We start from the raw sequence: 22,071 nt of genomic DNA on the forward strand, positions 1-22,071 counted from the left end.
TCTCTCTGTCTCTCTCTCTCCTCACCTAGTCAAAACCACTGTCGGATTTATTTGCAGTTTCATTTTTCCTCCCACAGTCTCCTCCTTTCCTTCAGTTCCCCACATTATATCTACACATTATATTTTGTTTGTTATCTTATACCAGACCTCATCCCTGCCCTCCATCTGATCCTGCACCTCCTAATTTGTTCAGATCTAGTGCTTTGTCTTCTTTACACACTATAACTAGTTCTGTTCAATGCTTCTCATCGGTCATCCATTTATTGTTCTTTCTGATCCTTATCAAGATTTAGTGTTCTTTTCAGAGGTCAGAATGGTGTTATTAGTCTGTTTGTCATTTGTTTTCATTAAAAGCAAGTCTCTCAGTCTGAGACTTGTTTATTTCAGTGAGAGATTTTGTTGGCTTGTTGTATTTCGGCTAATTTTGAGCCAAAACTGCAAACCACTCAAATTAAATCTGTTTATTATTTTCCCAGTTTTTGAGCATTATAGTTCGATACCATCTAAAGATTTTCATGGCATCTTTATATACTACTCGTACTCGATCGGACTGTTCCCCTGTGACAGGAAAACTGCTAATAGGACAGTTAGCGACTATAACCAAGGTTGCGGGACTTATCAGAGATGCCAAAACCCACTTCCACACACTTGTGTTCTGTCATTTGTGTGCTGGGCTTTGCACACACACACCTGAGGAGACAGGTACATAGTGTTACTTCCCTCTGCTTCCTGTCCTGGAGGAAGAGCATCTTTTCTCTGCCGTGTCTCTCTCTTGTCATCCTGCTCCCCAGGGTTCCTCTCTGCGTCTGTCTGAGGAACCTGACACTAGCAACAGAAAGAAACAGCTTCTTTGTTGGGACATAGGATTGGATGGTTCTTTCTGTCCTACGTGTTCAAAACCACAATCTGACCTCCGGTGACCGAGTCACTACCCCTTCTTCTCATTGTCTGTTTTCCCCCTCTGGCTAAATGACACAACCCAGATCACGAGACACGCCCGTATCGAGTAACCTGCTGAGGAATTTCTTTTGAAGATGCTACTTTTCAATTCTCTCTCATATTTGCTTGAATATGAAATATGAATATGCCTTTTTAGGACCATTCAAATGGAATTTTTAATGATAAATATGAATACTGTATTAAAGTACAAAGATGAATGTTTTACTTCTGCTGAAAACATAGTTTTCACTGTGATGTGGGAGGACTTACTGTACATTGTGCTTTTCAATTTATTTGTGTACACAAAAAAAAACAAGGAAGCACAAAACACATATTAAATCATTTGGACACATTACAGTAATTGAAATAATAACTTCAGTAATCAATCATGAAAACTGTCACAAAATAAATAAAATAAAAACCTTAAAGGAATAGTTCACCCCAAAAAGAAAATTCTGTCATCATTAACTCAACCTCAAGTTGTTTCGAATCTGTATACATTTCTTTGTTCTGTTGAACACTAGTTCAACATGATAGTTCTGGGACACTATTGACTACCATAGTAGTTTAGTTTCCTAAGGTAGTCAATGATGCCCTAGAACTGTTCGTTTATAAACATTCCTCCAAATATCATCTTTTCGAACAATGTAAAACCTATACAGGTTTAAAGCTGAGTAAATGAAGACAGAATTGTCATTTTCGGATGAACTATCCCTTTAATTTAATTTACCTTAAAGCGGCAGTCCGTAGGATTGGCCTCTTTGTTGCCATCTCAGTTTGTAATTGCTACTGCAGGTGATGTGCGGAGATATTTCTTTGCGTGAGTTGTGATTCGGCTCTGCTCAACTGTGCGGATGAGTCTGATGTTTTGAGTCGTGGCCTGTGACAGTGCAGCGGTGAGAATCTTCACTGTACATCAGTAGCGCATAATAAACGCAGTTAACATGGCAGATGATATAACACGAAACAAATAAGAACATAAACAGACACAAATAGCGCAAATGGAAGCTGTGTTGAAGTGTTTTGGTATTATTTCGGGTGCTGGGTCATTTTGTTATTTCTCATGGAAACTCCCGTAACGCGAACCGGACAGAAGATCCCCGAACGCGGGTCTCAAATGCTGACAGGCACGGTCATAAATCTTTGTACATCATACAACTATATATACTATATGCAAAGCCTTGCCATCATATCTGGGATATAAGTCCGTATATTTGAGTTAAATCACAGGCTTCACTTGATCCTCTTCGTTCTGTGTACGAATGTGACGAAATGATGCATAGACGAAAGACACCATATAAGGATCTCCGGGAAAGACGACACGACAGGGCATATTACAAACCATTATTACAAGCGTTCTGTGGTGAATCCAGCACAGTTAGTAGTAGGTAGTGACACAGTTTTAAACACCGTTCTTTCATGTACTTGCTCAATAATTGGTTTTAGCTAATTTTTACTCAAAAGAACTTGCGGACTGCCGCTTTAACATTGTGAGATTTAGTTGACCTTGATATGTTTTCATGGGATTTACAAGGTCAAGTTCAAAGTCATTTTTATTTATAAAGCACTTTAAAACAACATTACTGTTGACCAAGGTGCTTCGCAACAACACAATAAAAAGACAGTCATACAAAATACAGAGTATAAAAGAGTTTGGATATCGATAACATGTTAAGTTACAGTTGCTGAAATATAATTTGTTTGTTAAATAATTCTGTTGTCACTTATTAGTAGTCAGGGCGTGGGGTTTGGGGTCTCTGGATGACTAAATTATTGGTATTGGGAGACCCCATCTGTATAGACCAGTCAGCTCTGATTGCAGCCCTCTTCTCCCTCTTTGATTTCTTTTTGTCTTGGAGCCACATATGGTGAGGAAGATAATATGGTTTTAGCTCTAAAATAGAATACATTTCAATGCATTTGCAAATAGATTAGCTAATTATGAGTTTTTGCTCCGCTATGGGGGGAGGGCTACTGTATATGGGTTTGACTGCTTGATATGAGTTCATTGAGTTCATCTTCACTAAAAGACCAACCAGTTAAATGTACAGTTCACCCAAAAAGGAAAATTCTGTGTTTATTTTACTCACTCCCAAGTTGTTCCAAATCTGTGTAAATTTATTTGTTCTGATGAACACAGAGAAAGATATTTGGAAGAATGCTTGTAACCAAACAGTACTTGGCCACCATTGACTACCATAGTAGGAAGAACTGCTTTATAAATTTCTATGTGCTGTTAAACACAAAAGAAGATTTTTTGAAGCATGTAGGCAAGTAAACCGTTCTGGGGCACTTTGACTACCATTGTAATTTTCCTATTATGGTAGTCAATGGTGGCCAAGAACTGTTAGATTACAAGCATTCTTCCAAATAGCTTTCTCTGTGTTCATCAGAACAAAGAAATGTATACAGGTTTGGAACAACTTGAGGGTGAGTATGACAGAATTTTCATTTTTGGGTGAACTGTCTCTTTAAATAAAGCAGAACACTGCAATGTTTTTGACTAGCTCAGATACCTTAGGCGGTTTTGGGGTTTGGGTTATTTCTTCAAGGTGAAAATGTCACTTTCATCATTCACAAAAATGTAAAATGATTTTGTTCATTTTTAAGTTGTAGATCAGTACGCCAATCTTAAGACTTTTTGGCTACACATATTCAGACCGAATGTTTTCAGTTCATTCCAGTTTATAAAGGGTTGTCACAGTAGAGCCATTTAGCCAGTTAGCCATTTAACACTTGACTTTAGGGATATTTTAACCACTGATGTCTGTGATCCATGAAAGAAGCGACTATTCTATCTGTAAATGCTTGTCACGCAGTCCTAGAGAGAGGCCAGAGACAGGCTTGTGCTGACATGTCCCGAATCAACCCAGTGCACAGCGTCACGTCATCACAGTCCTAGCAGCCATCTGGATATAAACTGGTGCTTTGAGGCACATCTGGTCATCAACATGCTTGGGTCTGAATTGCCCTTCCAACCATTCAGACCACACAGCAGTTCGCGACTAAATATTCTCTTTGTGTTGACAGGACAGCCAGTATTTTACAAAGCGTGTCCCTGTACCCCGATGGGCCAACCGATCAAGACGCGTTTTTCATCGTAGTGTCCTGACAGGATATATCAAGCCGGATAAAATGTGTCCCTGTAGAATAAAAGGATAGCCTTGTTTCCCCACCGTTCTCTTTGGTTTTATATCTAACCGCTATAAAGCAGCACAAATTATTCTTGGGTACGTTATGAATTAAAGGCTTGCTGTCGGGTTTCGTAAGATCTGACAGACGAACTGGCAACTCGGACTATATTAAATAACGTCGCTTCAGTTATGAAAGGCACCATCTTTGATTATCACTTCTGTCACTGTCACTATGGTAACGTGCATTATTCACGGATATCACAGAGATAGAAAAGGGGCTTGATGGTTGTCAATCCCAAACAACGACTGATTCAACATAGCCTGGGACTTATTTGATCTTCCTTCCGTTTTGTGCCGTGCAGCGTCAGCCAGGCCAAGTCACTACAATTACGCAAGAATGAAGTGATATCCTTAATCTGTTTTGCTTGGTAGAGAGGAAGGTAGATGAAAGGACAAATTGAAAAGATTTCATGATAAACTTGTCATGATAAATTTAGGGTGCCCGTACACGACGAGCTTGTCAAGCGTCTAGTACAACCGAAGATCTTGACATGGAAATGATAGTGGAAGTCTTGAGGGTAGAAGTGAGTAAAGCTGAGTCATATTTAGCTGCGGTTATACATGCGTTCACACAAGAACAAATATTTTTTTGTAAAGCCTAATAAAACGGTTTAAGGGGCTATAAGAATTGTAATATTTTAATCATTTTTTATTGCCAATGTATAAACAGCTTGTAACTAAACCCCCAGCTTTCTAGGTTGCCAATAAAATCTTGTAGACTCATTTTTATGTGAAGGATTCAGGACGGTTTTGCCAGGAAAATCCAAAGGATGTGACGTTCATAATAGTGTTTTTTATTAACCTCATCTGTTGACATGATATCAGAATCACATTAAAAGGACAGGTCACTCTAAAATGAAAATCTTTTATTTATTCACCCTCATGTCATTCCAAACCTGTATGACATTTTTGTTGTGCAGGACACAGTAGAAGATATGTTGAATAACGTTCGTAACCAAACAGCACTGGTCCACATTGACTTCAATTGTATGGACACAAAACCACTGAGACTTTTCTCCAAATATCTTTTTTGTTCCACAGAAGAAAGTCATATAGGGTCACGGAAGAAAGTCATATAGGGTTTGCTGCCTATGGAGACAACTTATTAGGTTTTGGAACAGAGCTACTGTTTTATCAAATTTTGTGACTGTGTAGTGTACAATGTAAATGTCCCATGTTCTGTTATTCATTGTTTTCCATATAGAAAAAGGATTCCCTGCAAAGTAACTAAGTAACAGCAAAGTAACAGAAAATATTTCTACAATCGCCGGCTAAAATCCTAATTAAACGACAACATATTTAAAAACAACATAAATAATGACGTAAACTGTACAATAACGTTTGTTTCCTACTATCAAATTTGCTCTTAAAACATTATTTTTTAAGTTGCTTTAGATACTACACATGCGCAAAGCTTCGCTAGGGCGGCCATATTGAGCGTTGCGTTCCCCCCCATTCATTTCAATTGCAGTGACGCATCTTGTTAATATGAATATCTTTGGTAACAGTCACTAGTAATATGTAATTGGACCTCCGTTTAGTTCAAATGAGTAACTCAAGCACATGAACATTATGAGATTATAAAGGTGGGGTTTGCTTGAGGACCTCTTCATATTATATTATATTAGGTTATCTTATATTATGAATGCAAATTGAAACTAGCATAAACTATAATGAGCACTAATTGATCTAATGGATTATTTACAGTGGAAGTGCTGGAGAGTGGACAAAATAGACACTTCATAGGGCTCTTATCCACACACACACAAACAGCAATACACACCTTATAGTAGCCCTGCTTGATTGTCAAGTCTTTATTTTGTGCAGATCTGTGCATGTAAATATTGTGATATCACCGTTGGCTTTCATGTGCTCTATGTGGATTATCTAACAATGGCTATAATTACTGTAACTGTAATCGTAGATGTTCTCCCATTAAACTGTAATCAAATAAGAATCATCTATCACTGGGTGCTTATGTATTGTGAATGTGAATGAGAACAGACCTTTAGCTTTCAAGATGAAGTTTTACATTTACATTTAGTCATTTAGCAGACGCTTTTATCCAAAGCGACTTACAATTTGGGTAAACAATGGAATCAATTGGGTCAACATTAGGAAAGCAAAAAGCATAAGTGCAATAAAACATGTCTCACAAAGCCAACCACAGTGTACAGAGCGAAGTTTTTTCTCACACTGTTGGATACAAATGTAACTTCTATATGCTCACGTGAGATTACAGTAAACACCTCCAACTCATTTACATGTTTGCATTTGTCAGATGCTTTTATACAAAGCAACTTATAGTTCATTATGTGCTATACTCCATTACAAGCTATGCATTTTATAAGTGTGTGTGTTCCATGGGGATCAAACCCATGACCTTTTTGCTGCTAATGCAATGCTGAACCACTTGAGCTTAGGGAACACTTCTGGATGTGCTCATAGATCCTAGTCAAAGTAGACACTAGGAGTGGGTGATGCATCAAATATTAACTTTTTTAGCTGTACATAATACACCAATATTAGAATTATTGCAATGATTGTTTTCGTAAGACCACGCCAGCAGTCCACTACACTCCCACACCTACCATGGTAATAGATCTGTCTCCACCTGAGACTTACACAATATTTTATGAATAGTCATGTTTTATGCTAATGTCGCTCTTCAAACCCACATGTGTTTGTCCATATTGAGCTCTGGTTATTTTTCTGAGCGTTTCTCATGAGATTGATGTCTGTGAGGACATACGGCCTCAGGCTGATTGTTCTACCGCTGAAGCGACGGCCATTTTGGCTCCCTTCCCAGACAAGCTTTTCTTCTGATCTGGAATAGGGGGCAGCATTTTTGGGAGGTGTTCGAACGTGATGGAAGGAGAAAGAATAGAAACGGTGGAAATTGTAAAAATATGACCTCATTGTGCTTCATCCCCCACACAAAGCATGTGCAGAATACGTATAATTAACACACTCCAAATGGAGGCATTTAGCTAGAGTTGCTATGGAGACGGTGCATAAAGCTTTTGTTCCTCGTTCCCGTTACAAAACAAAATGTGATCGGGCTTTCTCGGTGGCTGCTCCCATACTTTGGAACAGTCTTCCTCTCAATATTAGATCTTCCCCTTCTGTCTCCATTTTCAAATCTTCCCTAAAAACATATCTGTATTCTGAGTGTTTTAATTGAAGGTGTTTATATCTTTACATATGTCTCTATGGTTTTGATCAAGTGTGCTAATTTTGCTTTTGCTTTTAATTTTTTTTTCTTTTAAATAGTATTTTAATATATCTGTACAGCACTTTGACTACAACTTCCGTTGTTTGAAATGTGCTTTATAAATTAATAAACTAAACTAAACTAAAGCTGCGTTTAGGGGCTCCGTTCGGGCAGGGTAATGTAATTGTACCCAACCTGTGAAATAAACACAAACACGCTGACTCTAATAATAATAATTCACTCGAATCGTTTTCGAGTTTTTGTTCTGAACTCTGCTTTTCATCTGACATAGATCACACAGATTCTCCCTACCACAGGTTTACTTCACAAAACGCTTGTTTGTCTATAAATGAGCGATGGCACACTCAGACATCTTCACTTGTGCATAAATGCATGCTGTACATCATCGCTGTTGTCTCTGTTTTGAGTGGTCTGAATGTCAAGGTCAAAAGATGCTCTGGGTTTGACGGAATAGCTGCCGAAGTGCTTTGAATCAAAGTAGGCAACATGCACACAGCCCTTACTAAAAAGTGATGGTGTCCATCAGGCACATGCACGCTTTTCCACATTTCCTGACATTGAACAAATTGTTTATTTAAATTTGTTGCCTAAAGGCCCATTCACACCAAGAACAATAACTAAAAAGTTATTAAAAATCATTCCAAATTTAAGAGAATAGCAGACTCTGTCAAAGCTTTCTTTATTTTGGACAAAACATTGACAGCCAATCATAATTTTTTGAGTAAACAAGCTTGGTTTATACACAACATTATCATCCGTTGGTGTGGACGCTAGTATCTATTTTTAGTTATTATTTTTGGTGGCCTTTAATCGTTTGTGCATAGCTGTTCACTTTCATTCAGTCCATTGAACATTCTAGTAAATAACTCCTTTTGTGTTCCAGTGATGACAAATTAAATTGTTGCGTTATTTTTTAACCTCATTTCTACAGTCCCATTTGTCTTTCTATGCTGGTTTGCTTAAAGAGCGAATGATCTATTTTCTAAAATGCAATATGGACAGGTCAGGACAGGATCCTGTGGCGTTCACCGTCCAAATGGAAAACACTTTGCACACACTTTGAGTCCAGAAGCGAGCCCGTGTGTTTACAGACTGTCTGATATTGCTCTTCAGGTGGCTAATCTACGTGAAATGGCACCGCAGAGACCAGGTCTATCTCTCCAGCCTCATTTATATTCTACCACATTAACACAGGATCAGTCTGATATCCAGACAGCTGGGGCGCGGGCGTGTGTGTTCACAGGCGTGCCTTGTTTGTTCACTTTGCGACAGAATGGCCTCTGTGCCTCTGTTCCGTAGATCGGTGTGTGTGCCATTTCGGGCAGTATTCAAAGTCAGCATCTACCAATGAGCTGAGGAGGCAAACAGCACAGCTGCACCGGACTCAGCAAGATCATCGCAACACGGATAATGGCAGCGCGTGGAAGTCGGCGCCCGTGACTCAATCGCCCGCGGTCACACAACCTTCACCTCGCACGCCCGCCAGTAAATGATGAATGATTTTATGACCAATAAATAAGCGTCCGCTACTTTGACCTGCGGACCTCTTTGACGCTGCTCTTTTTTTTGCCTTGTGTGTGAGATGAAACAATCCATGTGGTTGCTGGTCAGATCGTGTGGTGGATAGAAATTACTGTGTGTGTTTGATATGGGAAAAGCATTGCAATGTTCAGACAGTGTGACTTATTTGTTTCCGCACATATACTCATCTTACTGATGTATGTGACTGGCATGTGCAGGCAGGTGTCATAACCTCATCCAGCCACATGTGATGCAAAATGACTACTAAGTGTAATGTTTTTTTTTGTATGTATCATTGATTTGCACATGTGTGTTTGTGCAGGTATGACTACCGTGAAATGCTGCACAATTCCACCTTCTGCCTGGTGCCGCGAGGGCGACGGCTGGGTTCCTTTCGCTACCTGGAGGCTCTGCAGGTGGATTCATGCATACACTCACACCTGTGTTTCTATCTTTCATCTTTCACAGTATTTTTCAGAATCTTGCCTACTTCCATTGATATTTCTGTCTATTCTTGGAAACTTCTGTCTTTCCTCCCATCCTTACAAACACTGATCTATATAAATGACTGGATTGCTCATGACATCATTGCACTGAAGCTACCGCTACGTCATGTTAGTATGCCCAAACGTTCTACTAAATTAATAGGGAGTTATCACATATTAATGTTAAAACAGTAATTTACCAGTCCCCGTTTTTATATCTAAAGTCTCACAGTACATTCTTACAACGCAAATGTCTTAAGCATGTAAATAGTTAATTATTTAAAGTCATGAGTTTTCCTGTCTTATTATATAGCAAATGTGCTTATTCGGAAATCTAAATACAGGCTGTGTATGTTCTTTTAAGTCACGAAGCTTTATTTCTAAACATTAACACATGTGACATTACAACAGTGTGCAGTACATACTCACCTTCTATACATTGATTTCTATATATCGCTGTTCTGTCCAAAATCAACAAACATTGGATAAAACATCAGAAGTAACAATTCATTTAAACACAAAACCTCCTTTCGCTCACCTAATAAGCTGAAAAACGAGTTATTTTAGATCGTCGTTTTGACTAAGTCAATGCCGCTCTCTTGCAGTTGGGCATACCAAGATGGCGGCGCGATCGCTTCCAATGGCTTCACCTCTGGCCGTTGGTTTAGCGTTCTAGGCGCAATTTGCCTATCCACATGTTCTGTGAAACAATTACATACAGTACATACATAACACATATAATGTGTATATAGATACACAACACACACGTATAATAAGGCTGTGTTGCAGGAGTGGAGAACTGTAAAAGGGTGCAGTATGGATAAGCACCCCTACTGAAATTAAAGGTCATGGTTTTGATCCTAAGGATTGCACATACTCGGACACAAATGTATAGTGTAATGCAATGTAAGTCGCTTTGGAAAAAAGCATCTGCCAAATGCCTAAATGTAAATAAATATGATATAAATGTGCAGAAGTTCAGAGTAAACAGCTGACAAATGGATGTCTAGAGATCAGATTATGAGGGGGTGGCGCATCAAAATTTCTGAAGTGGTGCAATGTATATGCAGTACTTGTGTGTGTGTGTGTGTGTGTGTGTGTGTGTGCATTGTAAATCTGAAGGACCCTGCTTGAATTCTGCTTCAGTGTGTATGAGCAGACTTGTATGCCCTGCAGCACCACGGTGCTCAGCTGACATCTTAATGACCTTTTGTATGGCAGGTCCTCATTACGTCAAATAGCCGTCAGACACAACAGCTGCTCATCTCTCTATTTCTGCACGTCTCCTTCACTTCAAAGGAAACTCACTTTTTTCCCATCTTCATAGTTTCTCTCGCCTCTTTTCTCTCTGTTTGCTGTTATAACTGTGTATTGTGTTAATGCATTTGTTGTTCTCTGTAGCTGTTTGTGGGCTGGTATATTTGCATCAGTTTTCATAACTCGGCCAATAGCTCTTCTGGAAGCCATTTAATGTGTTGTGTGGTATTGTGTTGTTCTGTTTATTGTTTATACGTGTGGCCTCTCTCCTCACGTGGTCCGGTAATCAAATTTCAGCCCATGACTCACGCTGTGACCCCGTGTGTTTCCAGGCGGCCTGTGTACCGGTTATGCTGAGTAATGGATGGGAACTTCCCTTCTCTGAGGTCATCGACTGGAACACGGCTGCTGTGATAGGGGACGAGAGGCTCCTGCTACAGGTCAGAAATCGCTCCATTGCAGGATTGTTCCATCACGATGTCTATTGTTTTCGCACACTTTAATAGAGGAACTTGGTCGTATACTCTGTTGTCCCTCCCTTCTGAGTCTCTCGTTCCGCCCCTGCTGCATGGAAAAACCATCAAATTTCTCCTCTAAAGTAATGAGCTGCCTACATGGAGAGCATTTTTAGAGCATGATGATTTGTACAAATGTGCAAATTCCAAGGTCCGTTCAGAGATGCCAATCCCAGAATGCATTGAAAGATGCCAATTATAAATATATTTATCTAATCTAATTAATGTTCAGCTCCAACAAGTATTCAAGTAAAATGTCTGTTTAGTAAAAATGATTGAAACAATTTTTTGTGTGCTATGTTTTTTTATGCTTTGAGTATAGCCAAGCAACATCTCGACCTCAAATTCAGTTTAAATCTGTTGTCAATTCCCCCTCGCTGTGCGGTTTTTGTGTGGTGCCTGTGAGGAGCATTCAATATCAATCACTATTTCGACAGCAAGATAGCACTCGACAGCAAGACAGCACTTATTCTGTGGTTCAAAGCGCAAACTTGGGTAACCATTACGGGGATAATGCAGATCTTTCTGCAAATATACTGTTTGATAGGCTTAAAGGGATAGTTCATTTAAAAATGAAAATTCTGTCATCCTTTATTCACCCTTTTGTCATTTCAAACCTTTATGACTTTTTTTCTTCTGCAGAACACAAAAGAAAATATTTTTACCTTAACTGATAACCGAACAACGGCGGAAGCCATCGACTTCTATTGTGTAGACGCGAAACCAATGCAAGTCATTGGTACCGCCGTTGTTCGGTTACCCACTTCAAAATATCTTATTTTGTCTTCTGCAGAAGTAAGTAAGTCAAAGTCATTTTTGGGGAAACTATCCCTTTAACCAATTTATAAGAGATAATGTCGCACATGCACCTCATATAAGCAAACACGACTGACCCTCTTTTTACCTCAGTTTTGTTTTGTCTAGTTGGTTTTTAACCTCTGTAGCAGCCGTGTACTGATTCTCTCTCCCTTTGTGTGTGTGCAGATCCCATCTACGGTGCGCTCCATTCATCAGGATAAGATTCTGGCTCTACGACAGCAGACGCAGTTCTTGTGGGAGGCTTACTTCTCCTCCGTGGAGAAGATTGTGCTCACTACTTTAGAAGTAAGCAATGGCCGTTCAGTCATTCTGTCTCGCGTTGTCACACACATACTGTACATACCACGACTTTGATGCCCACAACTGTCTGGATTATGACTTGAAAATAGTTTTTACACAAATCGTATAATCGCTTGGGGTTATTTAGGCATTAGATGTTGTGGACACTTTCAGATGGTGGGTTTAATTCTATAAAACACTATTTTGGTGTGTGCGTAGTGATTTATGACCTTGGTTCAATAACCTTTTGTCCTCCTAAGAGAGACGCGTGGTAAAATCATTAGCTTGACTAGCACTCGGGTGAAAACGCGGTGTTCAGATATCTCGGAGTTAATTGTTTGACAGACTACCACTTGTATGGATCGGCATAGATTAGCCTTACATCAACCACTTTTAGCCACTGACAATGTCACACGTATACAAGTGTCTACAATCAACAAATCGCAGCAGTTAACCCCAGAACACAGGGCTGTCAATCCCCTCCAACCTCACACGACGTGCGTATACACTATCATTGCAATTACAGCCAGCATCCAAAGAGACGCTTCATCTGCTGCCCTCCATTTGGAAGATTGCGGCCATCCTGTTGCAAGATTGAGACATCAATCACACGTCTTAAGTCACTAAAAGTGTGGACGTTCAGCCGTGCAGGAGGAACGGCCTTTCATCACCTCTCAGATTGAGTTTTTAAGATGACAGGTGGGGGTTCGGTGAGGGGGGAAAGACCATGGCTTAATCCCAACGCTTGTCGAACGTCGCCCAGGGGGGCTGGAGGGAAACAAGAGAAAAACACTCAAATTTGCTTTTACGCTTTTATTGTTCGCCTCAAATGTAACGTTGTACTAGCTGTGTTTCTGTCCACATAAACTGTTTTTGTAATTGTAGGCACATAATGAATTTAAATGCCTGAGAATCTCAGCATCTGATGAATGCATTCAATGATCCAGCTGCTACTCGGTGAATTCTGTGGCTTTGTCAGTTGTGCTATAAAAATGCATTCAGGCTCGTATTAGGAATCTGGGATGAAGATCTCATTGACATCTAGCTTTTACGAAAACCCATCCGGTTGCCAGCGATTAGTCAGTCGGTCAGTAAGTCAAGCTTCTTTGGCACCAAGGGGCACGATATAAAACAAAAACAACATCAGCAACAAAAAACTCTATCGGTCTTTGTTTGTTTTTACGGCAGCCATTCGCGACCGACAGACTCACTCAAGGCCAAAGAAGCGATCGCTCGTCTTTATGGTGCGAGCAGCTGATTGGCACGATGAAGATGGTGAAACTGCTGAGGCATTTGATCATTTGTCTTGTAGTTTATGGACTCGGAGCTGCACCTCAGCTGAAGTTTCAATTCTGAACATTAATTTCACAAAGAAATGTAGTATGACAGCTTTATTGGTCATGAGTGTTTGCAATGTCCTGAAGTGTTAATGCTAAAGACATGTTTGTTTAGATCATTCAGGACAGAGTGCTTCAGCAGATGTCCAGGAGCACTATGATGTGGAACAGTCACCCCGGTGGACTTTTTACACTGCCCCTGTACTCCTCTTACCTGGGCGACTTTCCTTTCTTCTATGCTGAACTTGGTAATTCGCCATCATGTTTCTTTATAGCGTTTAACTAAAGTATAGGGTTCAAAACAAGTTGTGTTTAAAGTCACTCCATTTAAAAAGTGCACAATATGGGGTGTTGGCCATTTTGTACTGTTTAAAGGTGCAATCTGTTACTTTTTAAAAAATAAACTAAAATCAGTTATAGCGCAAATTTACAAAAAAATAAAAACTTGTCTTTTTACCATAGCTTGATTTACAACAGTAAGTTTATAATAATGATTTATAATTTGAGCTGTCAGATCAGATTTTGTGGGGACTGTGACTGTGAAAAGAATTTTGTGATTCAAACAGAGATAAATAGAGAGGCAAAAGTTACAGATTGCAGCTTTAAAAATGCAGCGTTCCAATTTTATAACGTATTCATGTCCTACATGAAGAGTTCATTTGCAAAAACAGTTTCAAAGTTTTAAATGTTTCAAGTAATATCCATACAGTTAATAAACACAATATAAACATTTTAACATAATAAAAACATTTTTAAAAACAGAGTTATCTATTTTTGCAAATAAACTCTACATATGTAGTTAACATTCACTTTTATACCCATGATGCACTTTGTTTTAAAGTAGAACTGTCAAGCTCAAATAAAAAACACTACTGGTGCTAGTTTGTCATTTAAAGTCACCATATTAAATGAACAAATCAACAACAAAAAAATGTTTTTTATTGTTTGTTTATTTGTTCATTTATTATATATGAATATAGTGATGCCAAACTTTTCTTTTTTCGATTAGCATTAATTCAGAACATTTTACTTGGGGGACACTATAATTTGGTTGGTGATTATAATATTCTGCCTACACCTGTGGGTAACATCTTTGTCTAATCAAGTCTAATAAATTAAATTAAATGAATTATGACTCTATTAGTGCTTAAGAGGCAGGTGAGGATGCCATTTCTATTAGTGTCCACAAGGGTGATTTAGTTTAGTGGATGTGCTAGAGAATGATAAGCCTCAAAACAATTTCAGACACAGTCAGTCTCACTTGTCAAACTCTTCAATGTGAATCTCTTTTCTTCTAAACTTCTATATGAAGTTTTGAGGTTACCTTTAAATGTTTCTGGAGTTAAAGAGCTTTCTAAGACATGAGGAGAGGAATCATAGAGCCGAAAGATTTCCTTTCATCTTTTACAGACAGTAGTCTCATCATTGCCAAATATGTGACTAGTAGCCTCATTCAGAACCCCAGTTGTGTTGCCTCCAATTCTGTCCTTTATCTGTCATCAGTTTTATTTTTAAACACCCTCTCCAGTCACCCCTTAATTGCAGAGGTGCTTTGATATCTACAAATTTAACCACGTAGCTAAGTGACAGCCATTGTACAATGTGATAGATTATCGACCCACCCAGTGTAATTGCATGGCAAAATCCATATTCGCATCTAAAGTCGCACATTGCTGCAGTTGCTTATGCAGCCCACGCATCCTTCCATCTTAATCTGCAGCGCTTGTCAGACCAATCAATATGAAGCTGTTGATCGAGCACCTCTTGTTAGTGGGAAAATGCGGGTGTAGCAAAAAAAAAACTGGCAACGACAAGAATGATCATGTTGTGTCTGTGCGGCGGTCACTGCTGAAGCAGTTAAACATGTGTTAATGTGAGTTATTTCAGGAGGAGCGTTTTACAGGATTCTGTTAGATGTCTGTCTGCATTATCTTAAGGTCTATTGGGAGATCTGAAAAAGTGATTTAAAAGGATAGTTCACCCAAAAATTGTTTTCTCACGTCTTTCAAAACCTGTATATGACTCTAATGTGTTACACAAAAGAAGATATTTTGAAGAACGTTGGTAATCGAATAACATTGGCCCCTATTGACTTCTATTGTGTGTACCACTGAGACATTTCTCAAAATATCTTCTTTTGTGTAACACATTAGAGTCATATACAGGTTTTGAACGACATGAGCTTGAATAAATGATGATAAAAATTGTATCTTTTAGTGAACTGTTCCTTTAAGACTGCATGAAATTGTCTCCAATTAAAAGTGCAGAAATGCAAGAACTTCAAAAAAAGTTTGGATTTCAAAGTAATTCTCTCTTTCTCTTTGTTTTTCTTTCAGGGATTAAACCGAATCCCAAATTCACGGCTGTAATCCATGCTGTCACCCCTCTGGTTTCTCAGTCTCAACCCATTCTCAAGCTCCTCGCCTCAGTGGCCAAGTCCCAGTATTGCTCTCAGGTAAAAACTCCTTTTTCTTTGGAGTCATGACATGTTAGAGCAGTGGTTCCCAACCTTTTTTCCTTGTGGGGCCCCCCCACGTACATATATGACAATCGGAGCCCCCCCAACCCTCATATATGTGTGTGTGTGTGTGTGTGTGTGTGTGTGTGTGTGTGTGTGTGTGTGTGTGTGTGTGTGTGTGTGTGTGTGTGTGCGTGTGCGTGTGCGTGTGCGTGTGTGTGTGTATAATTGCTACTCAAACACACATATATAGATAGTAAATATAAATAAATGAAATAATTGAATAATAAATTAAATGAAATAGTTAAATATGAGTAATATAAAAGATTTTAATGACATTTTCACTTGAATACTCAAATAATTTTCAGGTTATTTTTCAGGTTGTTTCAGTCTATGTTCAGGTTATTGTATGAACATACAGAGTATACTGAACGTTATGAAAGAACTGTTAAACATTAACATTGCTGTACTTGCATAAAGAGATGTAGGCACCTGTCAATTACTGCTTATTTTTACAAGGTGTCTTTTCATTTTGCTTGGTTTCATGCTGTCGTTTACCAATTTTTCACCACAGAACGCACATTCTGGCCGAGACTTGTCTTGTCCTTCAATAATACCTAAATTTACGTAGGCGTCTAAACGTTTTCCTTTATTTCTGACGAAGAATCACCGCATTTACGTTTCTCTGCTATTTTTCCTTTTGATTTTTATGTTAACACGAACGTTGACGCCTGACAGAGGACGTTTCTCATGTGAGTCTGATAGTGAGAACAGCCAATGACAGTGCTTCCGGCTACCGCGAAGCCCCGTGTGAATGTCTGTCGATGGAGCCGGAAAAATTGAAAAAAAAAATGTATACAAGTTATAACTATTTTTGACTGCATTATCTTGGCATTGTAAGCACGTGATTTTTTTAAAACATACAAAAATATTTTTGTTTTAAATGATTAGTGGAACATTTATGCAGCTTTATTTAACCTCAAAGCATGTCAGCTCCCGCGCCCCTCATGTGAACTCTGGCGTCCCCCTAAGGGGGTCGCGGACCCCAGGTTGAGAACCCCTGTGTTAGAGGCACATAAAGTGTTGCTTGCTGTATTTCAGAGACATTTCCAAACCATGAATCCTTGCAACATGCAGTAAACTCTAAAATTTGTGTTTGGAATATAGTCACGTGTCCCACAGACATATGCAATGTTGTTTTCTTTCTTCTGTGTGATATCTCTAAACCTTAAAGCGCATCGAAGCGTCACCCTCTCCGCACATCTAGATGCTTCAGCTCTGCCACCCCCTCAGTTTGAACCCTTCTTAAACTTCAGGGACTAATTCAGTGCCCAGGAATCCCAGCAGCCCTTGCGTTTCCATGGCATCCACTGCTTTCTAAAGTGTTTTCCACCCTGGGAACCAAAACGTATTGATTCCTCTTCACTTTGCGAAAGAGAGGGAGGCTGGTGGGGGAGGAGCAGAGGAGGTGAATTAAATGCTACGTGTCCCCGCTGAGTACGCGACGCATGTTGCGCACACACAAGCTGCCGGTTTCCTCAGACCGTCTCCTCTCCTCTGCGGGAGGGCTTGAAAAGACTCGGCTGTCGAACGCTCGTCTTTTGTTTCTCCGGCTGCGCTTCAATCCTGTGCCGTACTCGAGTTAAAGTGGAGAAATGGGGAAAGCAACGCTTGCCCCTTTAGCTCCAATTCATCACACGGAACCTTTGCGCTGAGGAGAAGAAGCAGAAGAAGAGGCGTTATAAAAATACGGGAGGGGGATGAAAAGAAAGATGGGCTTTTGAGCTTGTTTTGGCATGCCAACTAACTGAGGCCTTCCGCTGCGAGCAAGCATTTGCCTCATGCGCGCGAACGTGCATTTTATCCACGCATACCTCCACCCCCAAAACATGGGGAAGATGATAGAGATACCATCTGCATTTAAACTCTTTGATCCATTGCAGAGGAAGCTACGGCTAATGGCACTTAAAAATCCCTTTAAATCCAACCAGGCATGGACTTCTGCACTTCACTCCTCATACAAACTCAACAGGAAGTTATGACGAGACTGCGAAGCCATAGCATTTTATCACAGACCTATTTCCAGCCGCTCGCATACACGACATTCATTAAGCGGCCTGTGCTATCAAAAAATCTAACCTTCGGGCTTTGTTTTGTTTCGAAGAGTTTAAGTAGTTTAATTATGTCTCCGATCTTATTATAGATTATGGAATACTTAAAGTTTGAAGAGCCTCCTGATCCTCCTGCATGTAATATCATTAGACAGTAGAGCTTTCATTTATTACATTCTGCTCTAAGCTTCCAGAGCTGTGTGACTCTGCGATTGGGAGTTAATGAAATGAAAGATGCAGTAAAGTTAGCGCTTTAAACCACGATGTTAATAAAGTGCATTTTTATTTCGGACCGCTCTCGTCTCATGTTAAAATGTTAGCTTGTGTTGGAGGGATATTTATAAATAATAATAATTCTTTCATCATTCACTCACCCTCATGATAACTTTCTTTCTTCTGCTGAACACAAAAGAAGATATTTTGAAGAACGTTGGTGCCCCAGTAACATTGAGTCTCCGTTGACTTCTATTGTACGGACACATAACCACTGAGACATTTCTCAAAATAACCTCTTTTGTGTTCCACAGAAGAAAAAGTCATATACAGGGTTTTAACAGCAAGGTGAACAAATGGCAAAATTTCCTTTTTGGGTGAACTGTATCTTAAATAGTTAAAGCTACAATGCGTAACTTTTTTGGCTAAATCAAGTTGAATTCTTAATTTTACGATTTGCATTGTGTCGCAACAGCTGTATCGAAAACAAGTTGTTTAACTAAAACTAAACAAAAATATGTAAATGTAAAAATAAACAAACATTAGTTATTAACAAGTACATTGAAAAAATGTGAGCTTATAATGATTTATAAGTTGGGCTGAGAAGTGTTTGATGGTATTTGATTTTGTACAGATTGCAGCTTTAAATAAACTGGCAAAAAGTAAAATTTTGAAGTAGAATATTCCAAATAAACAACATAGATCATCATATCTTGAGGATGTGTGCTTATCTCAACAGACAACACCTGATCATTTCTCAATTTTATTTTCCCATCACTAGATGGTTTTAATATTGAACTAACGTTTCATCTCAGTGTTTTGTCGAATGTAAACACACTCACTCCCGATTGAAATGTTCCTGAAAAAGTACCTCAGTGCTCTCTAATGGTTATTGGGATGTGTCCATACACTTGAGCTCTTCTAATGGGTTATTTTAGCTTTCTCTGTAAACTACCTTCATAGATCGGAAGCACACACTCGCTCGGAGAGGAAGGCCCCTCGTAAAACGCTTCATGTGAAACATTTACGAGTGTTATCTTATAGAGTCAGTCACTTCAGCCGGAGGTGTTATCATTCAAAGGCACTTGAATGTGACAAAACAAAATGAAAATGATTGAATATGATGAGGTCTATGACATGCTGTAAATTAATCCCAACATTGCATAGTTTCCCTGTCAAATTCGAGGCGTTTTGTTACAATCTAATATTAAAATGGGCTACACGGGAAAGCATTTGAACTTCAATACACAGCATAAATATAAGGTTGGAGCCTTTAGTCCCCTGAGGTGTCAAGATGTTGCTTGTTTGATATTCACAGCTTGTTTTATTTTGCGACGTTCTAAATTTATGTGCAAGGTTTTTTTTATGTATTTTTGGCTTTTTAATAAAGTGTAAAAAAATGATAATATGATGCTTAATGAAGAATTTGAAAAACAAAGCAGAAACTGAAATAGATTGAATTATTGTGGGTGTCTGCCTACAAGGCATCAATATAGAAATGTGGAGTGTTATTTAAAAGAATAGAAAATCTGTTGGTTTCGTGGCTGATGATCTCAAAATCTTTTTCAGATTATTGTATTGTGGAATTGTGACAAGTCTTTACCTGCCAAGCATCGATGGCCGGCCACCTCAGTGCCCATTATTGTAATCGAAGGAGAGAACAAGGTGAGACACAACCACCACTAGACTTTACTTTGACGGGTTATATAAGGTGTAATCTCACTCGAATCCCTCTTCAACCTGTCACTTTGAAATGCTAAGATATGCTAGTTTTTTTCATGTCAACTAAACGTGGCTTGCGGTATTTCTCATTATTAGTTCACCCAAAAACTCATTACAAACCTTTTCTAAACATTACTGTGTCAAACTTTGTTCAATGAAACATAACATTTAGATTTTTAAATAAAATCCCCTCATCTGCAGGTCTTGAAAGGAAGGGTAGGTGATTTCGGAGAAGCTAACAATATAGCAAGCTAGCACTGAACACAACATTCCCCTCAGAGCGCTTCATAAAGCCACGCCGCCTCAAAAACATGCCGGCGCTAAACATAACATTCATTTGGACCAAATGCAATGATTTGTCGAACATTTTATGATCCTGCACCCTCCACAGAAGATATTTATAAATATATCTAGACAACATGGTGATTGCGTTCAGGATCTGAAGAGACTTTTAACCAGCATAACAAAGAAGTTTTGTTTCGGTGACAATGAAAGTTATTATCCATGTTTTTTTTTTCATCGTAAACTTTTTTTTAATGAAATTATATACATCTTTATATATTTATATTCAAATGTATACCAGTTTAAAGGGATAGTGAAAACTGAAAATTCTGTCATCATTCACTTACCCTCAAGTAGTTACAAGCCTGTATAAATCTTGCTGTTCTGCTGAACCCAAAATATATTTGGAAGAAAGTTTGTAAGCAAACAGTTCTGGGACCCTATTGACTACCATAGTGACAAACTACTATGGTAGTCAGTAGTGCCCCAAAACTGTTTGGTTTCCCACATTCTTCAAAATATCTTATTTTGTGCTCAACAGAACAAAGAAATTCATACAGGTTTCAAACAACTTGAGGGTGAGTAAATGAAGACAGAATTTCCATTTTAAGGTGAACTATCCCTCTAAATATTAGCTACACTTGTGCACAGCAGCTGGCGTCTTCTGAAGTTGTTTTTATAGAGAGGTTGGATTTTTTTTAGTTTTGGCTAAAGATGTTGAACGGAGAGAGAGCGAGATTGTCATTTCCCAGTGTTTGGAGCCGAGAGGGTTTAGTTTTCCTCTGGCTGAGGAATGAGAGCAGTGAAGTAGTGCCAGTCAGCGTGTGGTTTGTCGAGCTTGTGGCCGTCTTGTTTACAGTGTGCTGTGTGTGTGTGTTCCCATCCGGTGTGATGTATGAAGAGACAGCTCTTTTAAGCCATGACTGACAGTGTGACCCTACGCCACACTGAAGTGTTGCTCTGGGCATTTTCCTTATTAAACGCTCCCCTTCCCGCAGTACATAAGGCCCCTCGGAGAATATTTTGAAGTTTAAGCAGTGCCGGTCCTCTCTGCAGTGGTTTTCATTAAGATAACATGAAACAGAATTCACAATGCGACGTAAAAGCGCTTTCATTTCACTGAACCGTAATGTGCGACGCATTTCTGCATGAAACATAATGCTCATCTGGAAATAATGTGGGGCGGGATATGATGTTATCAATTGTGATCTGATGTTTCTTAGTAAGGTTGTGAGTTTCTGGATGTGTTGATAGTGTGTAGAGAGCAGATGCTTTGGGTTTAGTTCTCTGCCCACCTTGTGTGACTGAAGGGGGATTTGCACTGGGAAGAATGTGTGTGTACAGTTTCCTCTTTAGTTGTGCATTTGGATACTATTTTGTTGTGTATTTGAGTAAGTGTTTTGATGTTTTGGTCGTTGAGACTTGATTTGTACGTGTGTTTTGACAGACGTTAAATCAAAGTGTTTGTGTGGTCTGTTCTGGGTGTTTTGACAGAATTTTAATGTTTATGTGTGATGTGGCTATTGTAAATATCTGCGTCTTATTAGTATTTCCCTTCACCACACACACACACCAAATAGTTAGTGACAAATAGTGCAACAGACTTGAAGGAAAAAAACATCAAAGGAGCAATTTTACCCCCCATCTCTCTCTCTCTCTCTCTCTCTCTCTCTCTCTCTCTCTCTCTCTCTCACTCTCTCTCTC

At 39.1% G+C, this 22,071-nt stretch overlaps 1 protein-coding gene across 1 annotated transcript in view; it reads left to right on the forward strand.

Moving 5' to 3' along the window:
* Positions 1-22,071, forward strand: part of ext1b (exostosin glycosyltransferase 1b) — an 86,322-nt gene that overhangs the window by 51,617 nt on the left and 12,634 nt on the right. Inside the window, exons 3-11 of the mRNA XM_057353962.1 lie at positions 9,212-9,305; positions 10,964-11,071; positions 12,131-12,250; positions 13,697-13,829; positions 15,918-16,036; positions 19,933-20,028; positions 20,287-20,301; positions 20,337-20,365; positions 21,474-21,498. Coding sequence (XP_057209945.1) covers positions 9,212-9,305; positions 10,964-11,071; positions 12,131-12,250; positions 13,697-13,829; positions 15,918-16,036; positions 19,933-20,028; positions 20,287-20,301; positions 20,337-20,365; positions 21,474-21,498 — 739 coding nt within the window. The remainder of the gene's footprint in view (positions 1-9,211; positions 9,306-10,963; positions 11,072-12,130; positions 12,251-13,696; positions 13,830-15,917; positions 16,037-19,932; positions 20,029-20,286; positions 20,302-20,336; positions 20,366-21,473; positions 21,499-22,071) is intronic.

The sequence above is a fragment of the Triplophysa rosa genome, linkage group LG16 (assembly GCF_024868665.1).
Source record: "Triplophysa rosa linkage group LG16, Trosa_1v2, whole genome shotgun sequence".
Taxonomy (NCBI): Eukaryota; Metazoa; Chordata; class Actinopteri; order Cypriniformes; family Nemacheilidae; genus Triplophysa; species Triplophysa rosa.